We start from the raw sequence: 14,913 nt of genomic DNA, 5'->3' as shown, positions 1-14,913 counted from the left end.
TTACTCGGCCGCTGGGTTCTGCGTTCCGGGCTCCTGCTGGAGGAACTCTGTCACCTGCCCCAAGGCAGCGGATCCCAGGGCAGACGTGGCGTGCGCCGCTCGTGCATCAGAAACGAGTAATAACAGGTTTCGAGGAACTGTAACACTTAATAAAAGCGTCTTATTACATTTAAATGTATTAAAATGTAAACATTAAATTCAGCACGTTAATTACTGTTTCCAGGCGCTGCCGCTGACAGGAAATGGATCCTCACAACTGCTCTGCTGAGATCGCTCGCTGCCGTTACTGCCTCTGGTTCCTGGGGTGTTATTAGTGCTCTGCATTTGGGACTCGAGTCATTAACAGCCAGGACTTCACTGGGCATTATGTAAATTCTCTGTTTGCTACACAAACACACAGCTACCAGGGCCTGCGTTACGTGCTTAACTGGGAGAAAGGAAAGCAAATGCTTTTTCAGCTCGGCCCTGACTCGTGGGTGAGCTCACTGTGCTCTCAGGGATCAACCCAGCACCGAGAGGGAAGGCCTCTTCCCAACGCATCCCTGTGTTTCTGCAAATCCCTTTCCAGAGCAGTGTGTGTCCCCCCACCTGCTGCGTGTCCCATGACAGCCCGCCACGGACACCAGCAATTCCTGCTCTGTAAGGAGGTTTTCCCACTTTCCTGGGAGCGAGGGGCATCCCATCCCTGCAGCAGGTATGTGCAGCACGTGGATCCGTTGCCCTGGAAAGCTGGGAAACCCTGCCAGGGGTCTCTGGTAGATGAGAGGCCTGTGGCCAGGTGCCCAGCTCCGTGAGGCCAATCCCACGCCTTTTGGGATACACTTACATGCCAGAGGAAAGCCAGATGCTGAGGGACACGTGGCTGCCTCCCTAAATGGAAAAGAGAGCAAAGCTGTTCAGATCAGCGCGCATCAACCCCTGTGTGGGAATCAAGAGATGCTTTGGTTTGGCAGCTACCGGGGACAAAGCCACCATCTCATTCAAAGTGCGTTTAACGCGACAGAAGGAGGCGGCTCCCTTTGACAGTTCTACAGCTCTTATCAGACTACATCAAAATTAAATTAAAACAATCTAAAAGAAGTGTGAAGTACTGCGGGGAGAACACAAACCAAACACTCCTCTTTGTAGGCTTTCAGGGAAGGGACCGCATCCCTTATCAGGGATGGGAGGATGGAGATTATTCTTGAGTCAATTATGAGCCGGGGAGGGGGGGGGGGGCTGCGGTGAGCACCGAGACACGGAAGAAAGTGGGAAATACGTCGTTGTCGGGGGGCACCGGGCTCAGGCTCCTTAGCTCCTTATTTTTTTGTTAAATAAATAGCAGGATGTGGAGCCCTGCCTGCAGTTCAAGACCCTCGAGCCCCAGCCCGAGGTCCACAGCGGGGAAAAAAGCCCTCCCAGGGCTTTGCCTGGAGAGAAACTGTGCAGCCCGAGGGGTCAGGGACCATCAGCCACCTTTCCACTAAACCCTAAAACTGCAGTTTGGGAATAGGGCTTCCAGCGTGCTCAGGATTTTAGACAGTGCTGGAAGCGCTCAGAAGTTTTTGTGCTCTTTTAGGCGTTCTTTTAGCAAGCACCAATATTTTTGGAAGCAGGCCCAGGAACGCTGGTGGATCACTAAACCCAGTCTAGGAACCCCAAAAGCCCCTGATCCCCCCCAAGTCCCCAGACAGAGCCTCCAGCTCCAGCTGAGCTTTCATATGTTGGTTCTCGGCCAGAAGTTCTAACGAAGGCTAATTACTGTGATGATCTTGCAGTAATTGTACACTGATTGCAGTCCTAATTATGCTTAAGCATTTCACTGCTCTCCGCAATTTTGTCTATTGATGTTTCGCTTCTCCTTCATTTCAATTATTCCCGTGGTATTCAGATTTTATTGGGGCCCTGGAATTTAAGCGCTCATTTGGCAACTTCCTTTCAAAGGGTTCGAAGTTTTTATCTGGAAATGAAAGGCAGGCGTTCTGTTTTCATCCTGCAGCTGGAGATGCGAACGCAGGGCTGGGGGTGACCGTGGCTTCTCCCACCTGAATTTTGGAGAGGTGACAGCACCAGAGGGACACAGCGGCACTCCAGAGGACGAGGAAGCGGGGTTTTTTTTTCCTTGAAAACCATGGAGTACAATAAACTTGGTAAAACCAACTGTAACTGTTCAGCAGCTCCCAGTTATTTTTTGAACTGGCGCTTTGCAAATTTCCCCCCTTTTTAGGGACGCGGATCCTGCCTCGCCCCAGGTGCCCTCCAGCACCGAGTCGGGGGCTCATCTGGGCGAACGGCAACACCCGAGGTAACAAGGTGGTGGCGAGAGACGGGGCAACGATAAAGGACGGCTAAACAACGACAAACGCCTTAAAGGCTTCCGAAGCGCCCCCGGGCGGCGCAGGCCGCGCCCGCCCGTCCCCATGGCAACGAGGGGCGGCACTTCCGGGGTCCCGCGCGGGGCATGGCGGGAGCCGCACGTGGGCGCCGGCGGAAGCCGCGCGGGGCGACCGGGATCGGGATCGGGAACGGGATCGGGATCGGGAACGGGAACGGGATCGGGGAGGGGAACGGGGCCACTGGGACCGCCACCGTGCACCGGCACCACCGGGACGGACACCCCGCGACCGCCGGCCCCGCAGCCGCCCCGCGCCAGGTGAGCCGGGTCCCCCCCCCGCGGCGCGGTTGGGGTTCGGTTCTCGCCCCGGGCGGGGGGATGCTCGCTGGTGGGGAGGGGAGGGGCTTGGGGGAGCTGAGGAATGCCGTGTGCTACCTGCAGGATGGGGGAGCGGGAATGGCATCGGAGCCAACGGGTGCTCGCATCCATCGGCGTCCCCATCCCTTAGGGTACCGGTGTTCTCCGTTTCCGAGGCACGAAAATTGCTTGGAGAAGTGTAAAAACAAGATCTCGAAACTGGCGCTTGCTTGGCTGTCCGTGGTGCAAGGGGAAATTGAAGGGATGAGATCCCGGACGGATCGTGGCTATTAAATTGCCATGTGCACGACGCGAAACCCTAGTCCTGCTCTGGGCGCTGGCAGGATCCATCCCATGGCTAAAACCTTGCTCTCAGGCGGAGCAGCGGGAAGGGCTTTTCCTGGCTCCCCTCCCTGCAGGGAAACTGGGAGGTGCTGTCCGTGTGTCCGTGTGTGTAGGGAGAGCCCAAATGCACGGAGAAGGGTGCCCAGACGTGTTGGGGTGTGTGACGTCCCCTTCACTCCCGCAGCTTCCTGGGGTCTCTGGCTGTTCCAGTGGGTCCCCTGTGGATGTTCAGGCATCTTTTGCCTTTCCAGAAACCCTGTTCCAGCGAGGAACAAAGAGAGGGGTGAAGGCTTGGGAGTTGTTCTGCTTAGTGCTGAGCTGGGCTGGCAGATGAGTCTGTAGCTCCCAGCGGAGCTGAGCTCTCTGCTCAGCAAGGGCTGTGCTCTGCAAAACCCCTTAGTTCTGGCATTCGGAGGCTTCAGGTGGGGAAATGTTTTTATCTTGCTGTGTGTTGTTTGTTTTCTTCCAGTGGAGCCAAAAGGCTGGAATTAGGAAGGCAGCAGATGGAACACACGGTGGCTGATCCATACCTGTAAGCCCATTCAAAAGCTTCTTGGGGGTTATTTCATTTTAGGTACAAGGGTTCTGTTACCTTGGAAAGCCTTTACGATGTTGTCTGGAAGGTCTGTCAGTAATAATACATTTATATTTGTATGTTAGGTATAATGTAAAATTCATGTCTTCAAGTTACTGATGAAATAACTGCAGCAGTAGCATGAGTGCCTCATTCTGTGGACACTAGAATCTTGGGAGCAACGAACGTCTGGGTTGGCTTTATCCTACTTTTACAAAGCCACCACAGCTTAGTCTGTGCTGGAGAATCCCAGGGTCTTAGAAAGTGGAAAGCCTCCAGAAGCCCTGGGGGGTGTTCCAGGTTCTGGTCCTGCTCCTTGGATTCTTTCTGCAGCATCTGTTTAACGGAAGTTGCACGGACAGTCTGTACCAAAAAAAACCCCAACAAACCCAAACCCTAAACAGCAAACCGAAGCAAAAAAAAAATCCTGAAGTCCCAACAGCCAAAGAGGACTGAGCAGTGTCTTCCAGTGCTGCACTCCTTTCCTCAGAGGGGTTCTGTAAAGCTCCAGGGACTGAGGGCTGGGTGCTGCTGGAAGGGGCAGAAAATGCCGATACAAGTTGAGGAGGAAATGTGTGGACAGGCGGGGCAGCATCACAGGTACTTTGTTTCCTGGTGTTACTGGCTTTGGTTTGACCTAACAGGTTTAGGACCGTGGTTCCTCTGAACGTCTTGGGGGCTGTGGGGTGCAGTTTCCCTCCTGGCTGAAGCGGAGAGCTGTGAGCCAGGGGCACTTCTGGGTGCCCATTTCCCTGTGTTGGTGTTAATGCCGGGTGGCTGCCCTGGGGAAAGAGGCCTGGCTGGAAGGGAATCTGTAGGTGGGAGAGAGCTGGGTCTGATGGCTTTCCGGTGCCCCTCTCGGTGGCACTGTGGGCTTAGGCAGCTGTGAAAGCTCAGCCTCGGCGTTCCCGCTCGGATGGCTTGCGGAACATGTTCCTCTGCTACGGCTTCCGTTTTGATTTAACGGGATCGGCGCGACTGGAACGCAGTCCATGTAAAACACGCTTAGAGGAGATCTGTCATGTATTTGCCCCTTCGGAACACCAAAGCCCCTGTGTAAATCTTCAGGGAAGCGGCACGTGTATGCCTATATAAATACAGGTGTGCAGAAGAACGAGTCTCCTCCTTTTGGGGTCTGGGCAGCTCACCCTCGGTGTCGGGGTCTGTGTGTCTGAGGCGGGGCGATTGTGCTGGATGCTTTTGGTTTATTTTCACGCCTCTTCAAGTGCCTGTTGTTCTCCCTGCAGGGTGAGACTGAAGCACCTGAAGCTGCAGAGGCACCTGGCAGCGGTGTCAGCGCGGCAGCAGCTGGCCCTGCGCCGGAACCGGGCCCTGCGCCGGGAGTTCCTGCAGCTGGAGGCTCACATGGAAACCACGGGCTGGGAGAGCATCCGGAAGATGGAAGTAACTTTCTATAAGACTTGATCGGGGGTGTTTGCCGCTGTTATGCAGGAATCTCTTGGTATGTCCTAGAGCTGGAAGCAAACTCCATCAGGGTCCGTGTTTCAGGCTGTAGAACAGACAGGTCTGAAGTACCCCAGACTCAACAGGCTGCTGTAAGAAAAAGCCAAGCCCTGAGGGTTTCTTGAATCGTATTATTATTATTGTTGTTGTTGTTATTATGATGTCATGCTGTTCCCTAAAGTTCAGTTGCAAAGTGATGATTCCAAAATCCCATTTCAAAAATGGGATTGCGACGTCTGCTTGTGGCACTGCCGCACGGAGCCAGGTTTTTGGGGGAGCACAGTCTGGGAGGGAGCTGTGTTCGTTCCTGCTTTCCAAGGGCAGCGGCGCTCCTCGGAAGCATTTGGCTGCGCTTGTTCCTCACACGGCTATAGCCTAGGTAGCGCCTGTTGGATCTGGTGACGTTCCCAGAACATCTTTTCCTGGCTGCAGTGCAGCAGCCCGGAGTTCAGAGCCTGTCCCTGGGGTGTGTGATTCTCTGCCCCTGATTTTTAGTTGTTACCTGAAGCAGAGCAGGAGAGGGGGCTGTGCTGCGGTGCCACCTTTCCCCTGCTGGTCTGAAGGGGTTTTTCTTCCTCAGCTCACCAGCCTGCCCAGTGTCAGGGCCGGTGGCTCTGACCCCTGCTGTGAGTCCCAGTCAGAGTGCCACAGGTGGGGCTGCACGCAGGGTTTTTGTTCAGCCCTCCCATTTTGATGTTCCTGTGCCATCCATTTTATCTTTGCCAAGTTGCGGTTACTTTTTGGAGCTGCTGAACAAATGACATCTCCTCGGTGTTAGTTATGGAGAGCAGGAGAGTTATGGAGCGTGCAATCATTCAATCTATCGTGGGAGTACACAGAAAGAAATTATTGCCGTTTTCTCTCCTCTTTTTCCGTACAGAATGCCCTTTAGGAGCGCTTCATCACAACGCTGTGCACATTTATTATGTGGCTGTAGCTCACAAAACTCCTATTGTTTCTGAAAGATGCACTTTTGCTCCCTGTGTTTGGTCAGTAATTTTTTAGGGTATATATAAATAAATTCGCTGCAGCTTTCAGCCAAATCCGGGAGTTACATCTGAGTTTCTTTCGAGCATCTTGACCCCTCAGGTGGTGAGGTTTTGTTCCTTACGGTTCCACGTTCGGGGGTTTCCCGAGCAGCCTCCTTCCTACCTGGGAGCCGAAGGCGGCGCCGCCGCCGGAGCGAAGGGCAGGGGCGGGCGAGTTAATTGTGTGAAGGGTTTATTCCCACGCCTGTTCCCTGCTGCAGCTCAGCTCCTGGAGTGCTCCTAGCCGGGCTGTCCCAGCGTGCTGCTGGGGGCTGCAGTTCGGATTGCAGGTGGTGCCCAGCCCCACTCCCAGCGCGCTGCCGCCGCTGCCGCTCCGTTAAACCCTGGAGCGGGGAGAGCCGGGTTCGGGGCAGCCAGCACGGAGCCTTCCTTCCCCGCTGGGCTGCTCTCTGCAGCATCTGCCGGGGATTGTTCCTCACGGCAGCCCAGCCGTTGTAAGATGGGGCGTGAAAAACACATTGCGGAGCTCGTTTTCATCCTGAAGCAGCCGAGTCGTTGTCCGGAGGCAGCAGCAGTAATTCGGTGTTACAGATGCCGGTTGGGATGCAATAAATATGAGTCAACAAGTTACTGCTGTTCTGTAGGATTCTGAATGATGAGTAAACGTGTACGAAAGCCCTGCAGCAGGTTGTGTACAGGCCACGCTGCTTGGGCAGGGGAGCGGAAAAGCAAGGAGAAAATGAGATCTCCGCTTTTAAAGACAGCCTGAGTTAAAAAGGCTGCGGGGACTTTGCATTTAAAGGTGCGCGTTTTGCAAAGTGCATTTTGCAAAGTGGTGTCTCTCGGGGTGGGGGGGTGGGGGGTGGTTGTTTGGCCTCCAGTTTTGTGTGACGGATTTGTTCCCGTTTAGGAATGGTACGGAAGGGAAATTAAAAACCTGTTATCCCTTCAAGAGGGCAGCTTGTCAGCAGGAGGTGACAAGGAGGAAGGATCCAGCGAGCAGGTAATGGGGTGGGGAGGGGGGGGTGGAAATGGGCTTCATTGCAGCGCCGTGCTCTCCTCGGAGCTGCGCAGCCTTTCTGTGGGGATGGCGGCGCTGGCACGTGCAGCGCGCGATTGTGTGTAGTGCCCGGGAGAAGGAGAACCACCCGGGTAAAACGTGCGATTATTTCATCCGAAGAGCTGGAATTAAAAAAGCACTCGGACTGTTTACGCACGTCTTCCTGTTGGCTTTTATAATTCCTGCGCCGGGTGGTGTGGAGGTGGTCGTGACCGAGGAGGAAACGTTGCTAATGAGGGATATTTGCGGAACTGCAGCCGGGGAGCCGTGTGCTGTGTTTATAATTTTGTGTGTTCTGACCTTTCCTCAGAAGGAGCAGAAGGAGATTGCATATCTGAGGAACAGACAAAAAGACTGACAAGGAATACTTAAATATCTGCTGCCATATATCTGCAGTAATGCAGGCTCCTAATCCCTCCTCCTATCTCCATATAAATGATACAGTTCAAGACCAGAGCTGTTTTCTCCACTAAACGCAGCAAAGCTCTTTTAGATGAAATGTCTAAAAACATCTTGTAATAACTTGGAGCATGCTGGCAAGAGTAGTCACTTGTGACTGTGTGTGGAAGCCCCTCAGCCAGCCGGCGCCGGAATAGGCAGGACGGGAGCATCACTCCATTATTCCGAGGAGCCAGCAGCACGCGCGTCCCTTAGGCTACAGCATTCATTAAGGAAAGCTTACTGGGCTGAAAGCTGGGAACAGATGATAACGGGATATGATTTTCATATTTAATGCATTCCTTGGAAGAGTGTGTGTGCTGCAGATTGATAGAAGAATCAACTGCTACTTTACTAAAAGACTTTCTAGTTTGCCCTATAGCTACCGATGGAATCATTCAGCCAAGAAATTAACTTTTTCCCCTTTTACCTGCTTTATGTATCTGCTAAGCAGGCTGCTGGCTGCCAGGGAATGTTATTATGCAGTTAAATGTTTGGTATTTAAGACTCTTATCAGAAAAGAAACAGAGGCCACACTATTTTGTTTTTATAGTAGGAGGAAGGTTTTTGGTTTCCTTTCTTCAGTGCATTAGCAGCCGTTAATCTGAGTTTATAGGAAGTTTTCCCCGTAGATTAAAAAGTTAAAAACCTTGAATTTAGAGCATTCTTTAAACTGTAATACACAAAGCAGTGAACCCGAGCAGCCTTGACCCATACAGGCAGGCCTGTGGCAGGGAGCAAACTGCGGTCTGAACCGGGAGGTGTTGTGGGGAAAGGCGGGTTTATTTTGGAATGTGAGCTGTCCAATTAGGGCAGGCGGTGTGGGAGATGGGATTTCCATCCGATGGAGAAGTTGACATCAGTGCTAGGGCATCAAAGGCTCGTGGTGTGACTCGGGGGTTTAAACACTGTGAGCAGGTTTTGGACAGTACGAGAGTGTGGCGTGTGCCCAAAAATGTCACTTTGTGTACAGTAATGGAGTTGATCGTGGACTCCCTTTATTCCCTGTCCTCCTCCTCCTCCTCATCTCCCTCCTAAAATACAGAGGTAACTTCAGCTACACTGTGCATCTTTTGCCATGTCCCTGGGCTGTGCTTCAGCTCTTAATTCTGGTGGTTTTCTTGGCTTCAAATCTGCTGGTTCTCCTGTCCAAAGCACAGGAGTTTGTTCTCAGTGTTGCTGCTCCGAGTCAGTCACAGAGAGCACGCAGTCAGCGCGTGGGATGTCCAGGACGCAGCTCATGGAATGGGTTTTATTTCCCAGCACTGGGATTGGGATGGCTTCCTTCAGGCTGGTTGGGATGCAGTGACTGTGTGATGGCCCCCTCAGAGACAGCGTGGGGGGTCATCTCTGGGCCTCGGGGACCCAGAAGGACAGTCCCAGAACCAGCCTTCTGCAGACGGGCAGTATCCCAATGCTCAAACACCATCAGGAATGTCTGGCATGTTCTGTGGCTGACGTGTGCCCTTTTGGGCTGCCAGCTTCCGGAGGAGTCCTTGAGCTCAGAAGTCCCGCACTGAGGAGCTCCTTCCCGGCTGGCAGAGCTGTACAGCCCCGGCTCCCGGATCCTCTGTGCCGTGATGCACTTCCTTGGAGCCTTCAGAAGATTTTGGACTCGGGCATGCTGGAACCTCCCAGGAGCCTCTTCCCTGGGAAAGGGATCGTTAGGGATATGTGCTGTGCTTGTGCCCGTTCGAAATCCGTTTGTTTTGGGGCACTGCGTCCAGGAGCTGCCAAAGCCACGCAGGACTGGCTGGAGGCATTAGAAGGCACCAAATCCAACGCCCGAGAAGTAATTAGGAGGAACCTGAGAGCAGTGGCGATGGAATAAGTGGTGAATTTAATCTGAGTGGCAAACCTTTACTGCTCCTTAAAATGACTTCATGGCTTTTTGTTCTGCTCCTTGTTACGTGGAATTCGAGCTTTTTTAAGGAACCTTGGCCACAGACCAGACAAGATGCCTTTGTTTCCTTTCAGCTGGGCTTGGCAGCTGACTTTGTGTGGGAGGAAGAGGTCAGGCAGTGAAAGAGAGGGGAGAGGTGTGGAGGTGACTGTAAATTGTCCTGCTGGGATTTGGGGCTGGAGAGGAAGCCCTGCTTAGTGTGAACAATGGCATTACGATGGCTAATTTTGGCTTTGCATAAACCGGCGGTGACCCTGCAGCAGTCGTGGTGGCAGCGGCCACTCCTCCCAAATTGTCCTGATTGAGTAGGCTCGCAGAGAAAGAGAGGCAAGTATTAAAACACTGGGGTTTAGCAGCAGAGCGGTTGTACTCCTGGAGCTGGCTTTGTGCGAGTTCAGCAGTCCTTGGAGGAGAGTGCCATTTAAAATGTGTCTGCTCCGTGTCCCACGTCAGCTGGTGGGAAAGGCGATGTCACTGCCATGGGAAGAGCAGGAGGGAGACGCTGAAACTGAGTCTTGCCTTGTTCCATGATGTGAGGGAAGCTGGACCTGCTGAGTGATTCACACATGGAGCACGATGGTCCCTCTGGGCTCTGTGGCATTGAAGGCAGCTCTAAGCGTTGTGCTTTGGTCCAGGGTCTCCAAAGTCTGTGTAGGATCCCAATCTCAGAGGTCAGACCCTTTGTAAAATCCAGTCACCTTTTAGGTGGGTTTGAGTCCTTGGTGTGTTCGGGTCCTGTTGGGCCGGGCTGGGGGTGCAGGCAGCTCCTGCCACTGGGTGTTTTGGCTCGTGGAGCTTTAACTGAGGCCTGGCCCCTCGTTTCACACTGGGATGCACGGAATGTGTGCCAGGGGTTGTGTAATGTTGATGCCATAGCAAACCCTTGAATTCTGTGGCACCTTTCTCTTCAGAGCCCCGCGTGGCACCTGGAGAAGCTCCGTGTGCCACGCACAGTTTGTGTCCCGTTTGTCTCCTTCAGCCACGTCCCACCGTGTGTTTCAGGTGCTGCAGGCTGGAGAGCAGGCGGGAATTGGCACCAGTACGGCCGAGCCAGGAGAACTGGGCCTTCCAGCAGCAGCCTTGCTGGGCTGCCCCACATCGGCCGCCTCGGCCACGGGAGGCTTGGGCTCCCAGCAGGACCCGCCTGAGCGCTCCACGTCCCCTGAGGGGCTCGGTCCCGAGGCCGGCAGCGCTGCTGGAGAGGGTGAGGAGGGAGCAGCGGGACACGGGGACCTGGCTGCCGGTGAGGAAGGCTCCGAGCAGCTCATCTCAGCTTCTGGCGCCGGAGCAGCGCCCTGCAGGCAGGGACAGCGGCAGGGAAGTGTCCCAGGTACGGCAGTGGGATGTGTCCCTGTCTGCCCCAGCCAGAGCCATGCCCGTGTGCACCTTCTCCTGCACCTCTGGCACTGGCCTTGGAGTGTGGTGGCCCTTATTCCTTTTTTCTCTCTTTGTCTCTTTCTTCCTTTCAACTCCGTTTCCCCCCCAGGCCGCTCACAAAGGGCGTGCTGGGCGCTGATCCTGGTCGGGGGCGCCGTGAGGGAAAGTTTCCTCACTGCTGTGCCCACCGAGGCCCTGGCGTAGTCTGAGCCTCATCTGGAGAGGTTTAATGTGAACCTGCTTCATCAGAGGAGTCACTTCTGGTTCGGGCTGGTTTCCATCTCCCTCAGAGCTGGTGCACAACAGCTGATCCATTTCCAAACTGGGATTCAGCAGTGTGGGTGGGTTTGGAAAACCCCTCGATTCCGCTGCATCCCCATTCCCCAGCAGGCAAAGGAGTTGGGTTTGTTGCACACCCCTGCTCCAGAAATTCAGACGCAAGGCCCTGGTGCGGCTCCTGTGGGGCACAAACCTGAGGTGATTCAGTCCCAGTGAAACCCCATGACAGAGCCAAGCAGGAGTGCTGGGGGCTGTGCAGAGGCTGGTTAATTTAAACCTAAGGTGAATTTTATGGAAAACTGGGCATTTCTGTAGCAATCCCAATTTGTTACGGCACTGGCTGGTCCACTAACTGTTGGCAGTCTGTGAAAAGCCGAGCAGCGCGTCTGTGTCGCCCCAGTTCAGCCTCTCAGAGCCTCCAGGCGAGCATTCCTGCTCAAAGGTTTCCAAAATGGGTGCAGTAGGAGCCTCTTGGGGTGCACTTTTTTTAGCCTAAGAGATGTTTTCTCCGGCTTCTCTGTTTGATTCCTCCAGAGCTGATTTGGTCAGGTAGCTGGTCTCTGTGCCAGCGTGGTTTCTGAGGAATTCATGGTTTGTCCCCAAACCCCGAAGGCTGCAGCCTCCCTGGACTCCCCCTTGTGAGAGGAGCATGGAAGGACAGGGGCCGTGGGCAGGGAAGCCCACAGACAAGGGGAATAGAGGGATGGAGGGATGGAGGGATGGATGCTCCCTCACACAGGGTGAATAGTGTGGGTAAGCTTGGTTTCATTCCCTACGCTGTGATCTACTCCATAGTGCTGCTAGTGTTTTGAGAAGAATAATTACTGGTTTTATATCTTTGATGCATTATTTTTTGTTGTTGTTACAGGGGCAAAGCCTGGCCTGAGCAGCTGGCGGGCTCACAGGGAGGGGAGCAGTGCTGAGCTCCCGGTCCCTGCTGGTGCTGAGGAGGAGGCGAAGCCGAGCATTCCCGACACGCGGCAGGAGCAGGGTGGGGATGCCCAGACTCCGGAGGGCTCCCTGCTGCCACCCCTGAGCCCTCCTGCAGCCCAGGAGGAGCCCTTGGACAGCTCAGCACCACACAGGTACCACTTCCCTGTTTCCTGGATCAGCTGGGCTGGTCGGGGCACCAGAGCTCACACAAAGTTCTCCCCTGTCCTTTAGTACCTTGTCCCTGTGCTGGGCGTTCAGGGGCTTCGGGCACCTCACTGGGGTCAGAGCTGCCAAGCGAAGGATTTGTCATTAAGGTGCAGATGGATGTTCTTTAAATGTACACAAATCTTATTCCAGTGACTCTACTTGGGTAAAACTTCCAGGGGATTGAACTGTTGGAGCATTTTGTTTGGAAATAGAGTCAGAGAGAAGGAGGACAGTGCGCTGCAGACACAGGGCCTGTCCTCTGCTGCCAGGTGACAGCGGCAGGATTTTGTGGCCAGCAAGTGCAGCGCCAGGGCGTCGGCTGTAAGTCCATCCCAGCCGGATTTTCGGCCCCGCAACGCCCTCATGAGACAGGGAAGTGCATCCCTGTCCCGGCAGGGCCGTGCCCGCCGTGAGATGGTCCCCGGGTCTGGCCCGGGTCGCCCTGGAGGGCTGGCAGGGCTTTAGTGGGACATCATGCAGAGGAAACGGCACTTTTAGCCCTGGAGAACAAGTGCTCCTGCAGAATGAATTGTCCTCTTTTGCCAGTTGGTTGGGTTTTCCCGTCTTGGTTGTTTGAGTGTTTAAATCTGGTTAAGGCCTGTTCTCCCCGCGTTCCTGGGCGCCTTGTCCTGGCGGTGCTGACGTCAGTACTGGTTCGGGTGTTAACCGGTGACACCTGAGCAGAAACTGGGGGCCAGCAGCAGACACTTCTGCAACTTTAGCCTTTCCATTTGCATCGGGCTGTTGCTTGCTATGGAAACATCCTCTGATTTACATGTAAATAGCTTCCCCCCAGTTTTCCCTTTGTATCCCACCTGTTAATCACAGCAGAGCGAGAGGAGTCAGAGCTGAGCGCCGGCAGTTTAACCTTGTGTTCCCTCCCCGGCGAGGCCTCGCCTCGCTGTGCAGCGCCTGATGAGACATGGAGCAGCTCTCGAGGCCCGGGGAAATTATACACAAGGTTTGAGCGCCTGCATTGTCCCCGGGGCACGGCTGGAACCGCGGCGCAGAGCTCTCCTCCCATTATGCCAAGCTGAATGCCTCTGCTTCTCAAGGCCGTGGAAGTGGGATCACCACTGCTTGCTGGTGCTGCAGAAAAAATACAGATTTTAATTTGCTTTACCTGAAAATGAAAAGGCAGATCAACCGGCAGGAGTGGAGGAGCAGCCGTTCCCTCGTTGCGCTCACGGCCGCGTGGGCTTTCCAAGGCACCTGGAATGCGGCGTGCATGCCCGAGCCTTGCAAAACAAATGAGCCAAAAATCTTGTGGAAAGGCTTGCAAGCGATTAGCACGTGAATTTCAATTGTACAAGTCACCCAGACCATGGGAATGCAGCTTCCTTTGCTCTGTCACACCACGGATTCACAACATGCGATGTCCCTCCAGCCCCCGTGGTTTTCTCTTGTGAAATTCCTGCGCTGACTGAAGACATGTGCTGAAATTTCCCAAATTCTGTGTATTTGTTGCCTTAAGTTGAAATGCGTGTAGCTTGGGCTCTCCCACTGCAGCAGTGTCGCTGTGGCATCGGAAGGAAGCACTGATCCTACGCTTCTGGTGAATTATCTGAAATGAGTACGAGGGACGGTGTTGAAAAGAGCAGAGACCGTGGCTGACTCCAGAGGCAACGCTAGTCCTTGTTGTGTGCCAGGAAGCCACAAGTTTTCATCTTTGGAGCAAATGCCTCTCCTGTCTTACTGCAGAGATGCCAGTCTGGTTTTTTCAGGAATTTTGGGTTTTTTTCCCTGCAGTGAACTGTTGGCAACAGGGAGGGAGATGTTGTTGGGAAAGGTGATTGAGCAGAAGGTTTGCATCTGGTTGCCGGTCACAGTAGGGTGCTGCAGCTTCGCTGCCTTGGTTATTAAAACCGGTGATGGGTGGGAAGTAGCGTCGGTGTTCCGGCAGCTGCGGGCGGGGGCACCCCTGCCTTCTCACACCCCGCCCCGCGGGAAGAGCCCGGGAGGGGTTTCTGCCAGCAGCCCCCCGGCACACGGGGGCTCGCTGCGCTTGTGAAGGCTCCTGGCCTCCCCTCCCTTGGAGCTGCTGATCCGAGGGGAAAGGCTCCGTGTCCTCTTACCATTCCCTGCAGCACCCGGCCCTTTCTTTGAGGGCTTAAACCCGGGGGGCTGGCGGCGGGGGGGAGAGGGTCTCTGAGAATTAGCGTGGAGAAAGATGATGACTATTTTAAGGCCTGAGCTGAGGGGGTGGAAGAAGGCAGAGCTTATGCCTGTGCTGCTTCAGCTGCATTGAGGAGGACTTAGCACAGATGGATTGTGCATTACAAAATGTAACACATAATTCAAGCTGTCAGCTTAATCAGACTGTTTCCAGGAAGCAACCTGTAAAAGAGAAGGACCTCTTGTTTGCTGACCTCTGATCCGTAGCCTGCTGCAGATTGTCATACATTTTGTTTTTCTTTATGTTGGTGTCCCTTCCTTCCCCTTCCCTTTTTATTATTGTATCCCTCTCGAGTGGCACCCTGGAAGGACCACCCAGCGGGAGGAAAACAATGGGAAACGAGCCGGCCGCTGGAATACAGGGTTTGTAAGGCTGGGGGAAAAGAGAAAGCACTGTTTAACTGCCTATGTGATCTCCCTGGCATTGTTTTGCTTATTAAATGTCTAGGAAACTCGACTAAAGGCACGGCGGCCCCCACTTAATTGTTCGCTGTTGCC

The 14,913-nt window shown here is 54.1% G+C and overlaps 1 protein-coding gene across 2 annotated transcripts in view; it reads left to right on the top strand.

The window, feature by feature from the left end:
* The first annotated feature begins 2,384 nt into the window (after positions 1 to 2,384).
* The window catches only part of KIZ (kizuna centrosomal protein), a 28,091-nt gene continuing 15,562 nt past the window's right edge, over positions 2,385 to 14,913 (top strand). For both annotated transcript variants that reach the window (XM_032104407.1, XM_032104405.1), the window contains exons 1-6: positions 2,385 to 2,632; positions 3,486 to 3,548; positions 4,838 to 4,994; positions 6,954 to 7,046; positions 10,447 to 10,774; positions 11,969 to 12,185. In XM_032104407.1, coding sequence (XP_031960298.1) covers positions 2,400 to 2,632; positions 3,486 to 3,548; positions 4,838 to 4,994; positions 6,954 to 7,046; positions 10,447 to 10,774; positions 11,969 to 12,185 — 1,091 coding nt within the window. In that variant the 5' untranslated portion in view covers positions 2,385 to 2,399. The remainder of the gene's footprint in view (positions 2,633 to 3,485; positions 3,549 to 4,837; positions 4,995 to 6,953; positions 7,047 to 10,446; positions 10,775 to 11,968; positions 12,186 to 14,913) is intronic.

This window comes from Corvus moneduloides, chromosome 3, assembly GCF_009650955.1.
Source record: "Corvus moneduloides isolate bCorMon1 chromosome 3, bCorMon1.pri, whole genome shotgun sequence".
Lineage (NCBI taxonomy): Eukaryota > Metazoa > Chordata > Aves > Passeriformes > Corvidae > Corvus > Corvus moneduloides.
Note: the sequence above shows the minus strand (reverse complement) of the source record. Positions and strands in the feature narration are given on the sequence as shown.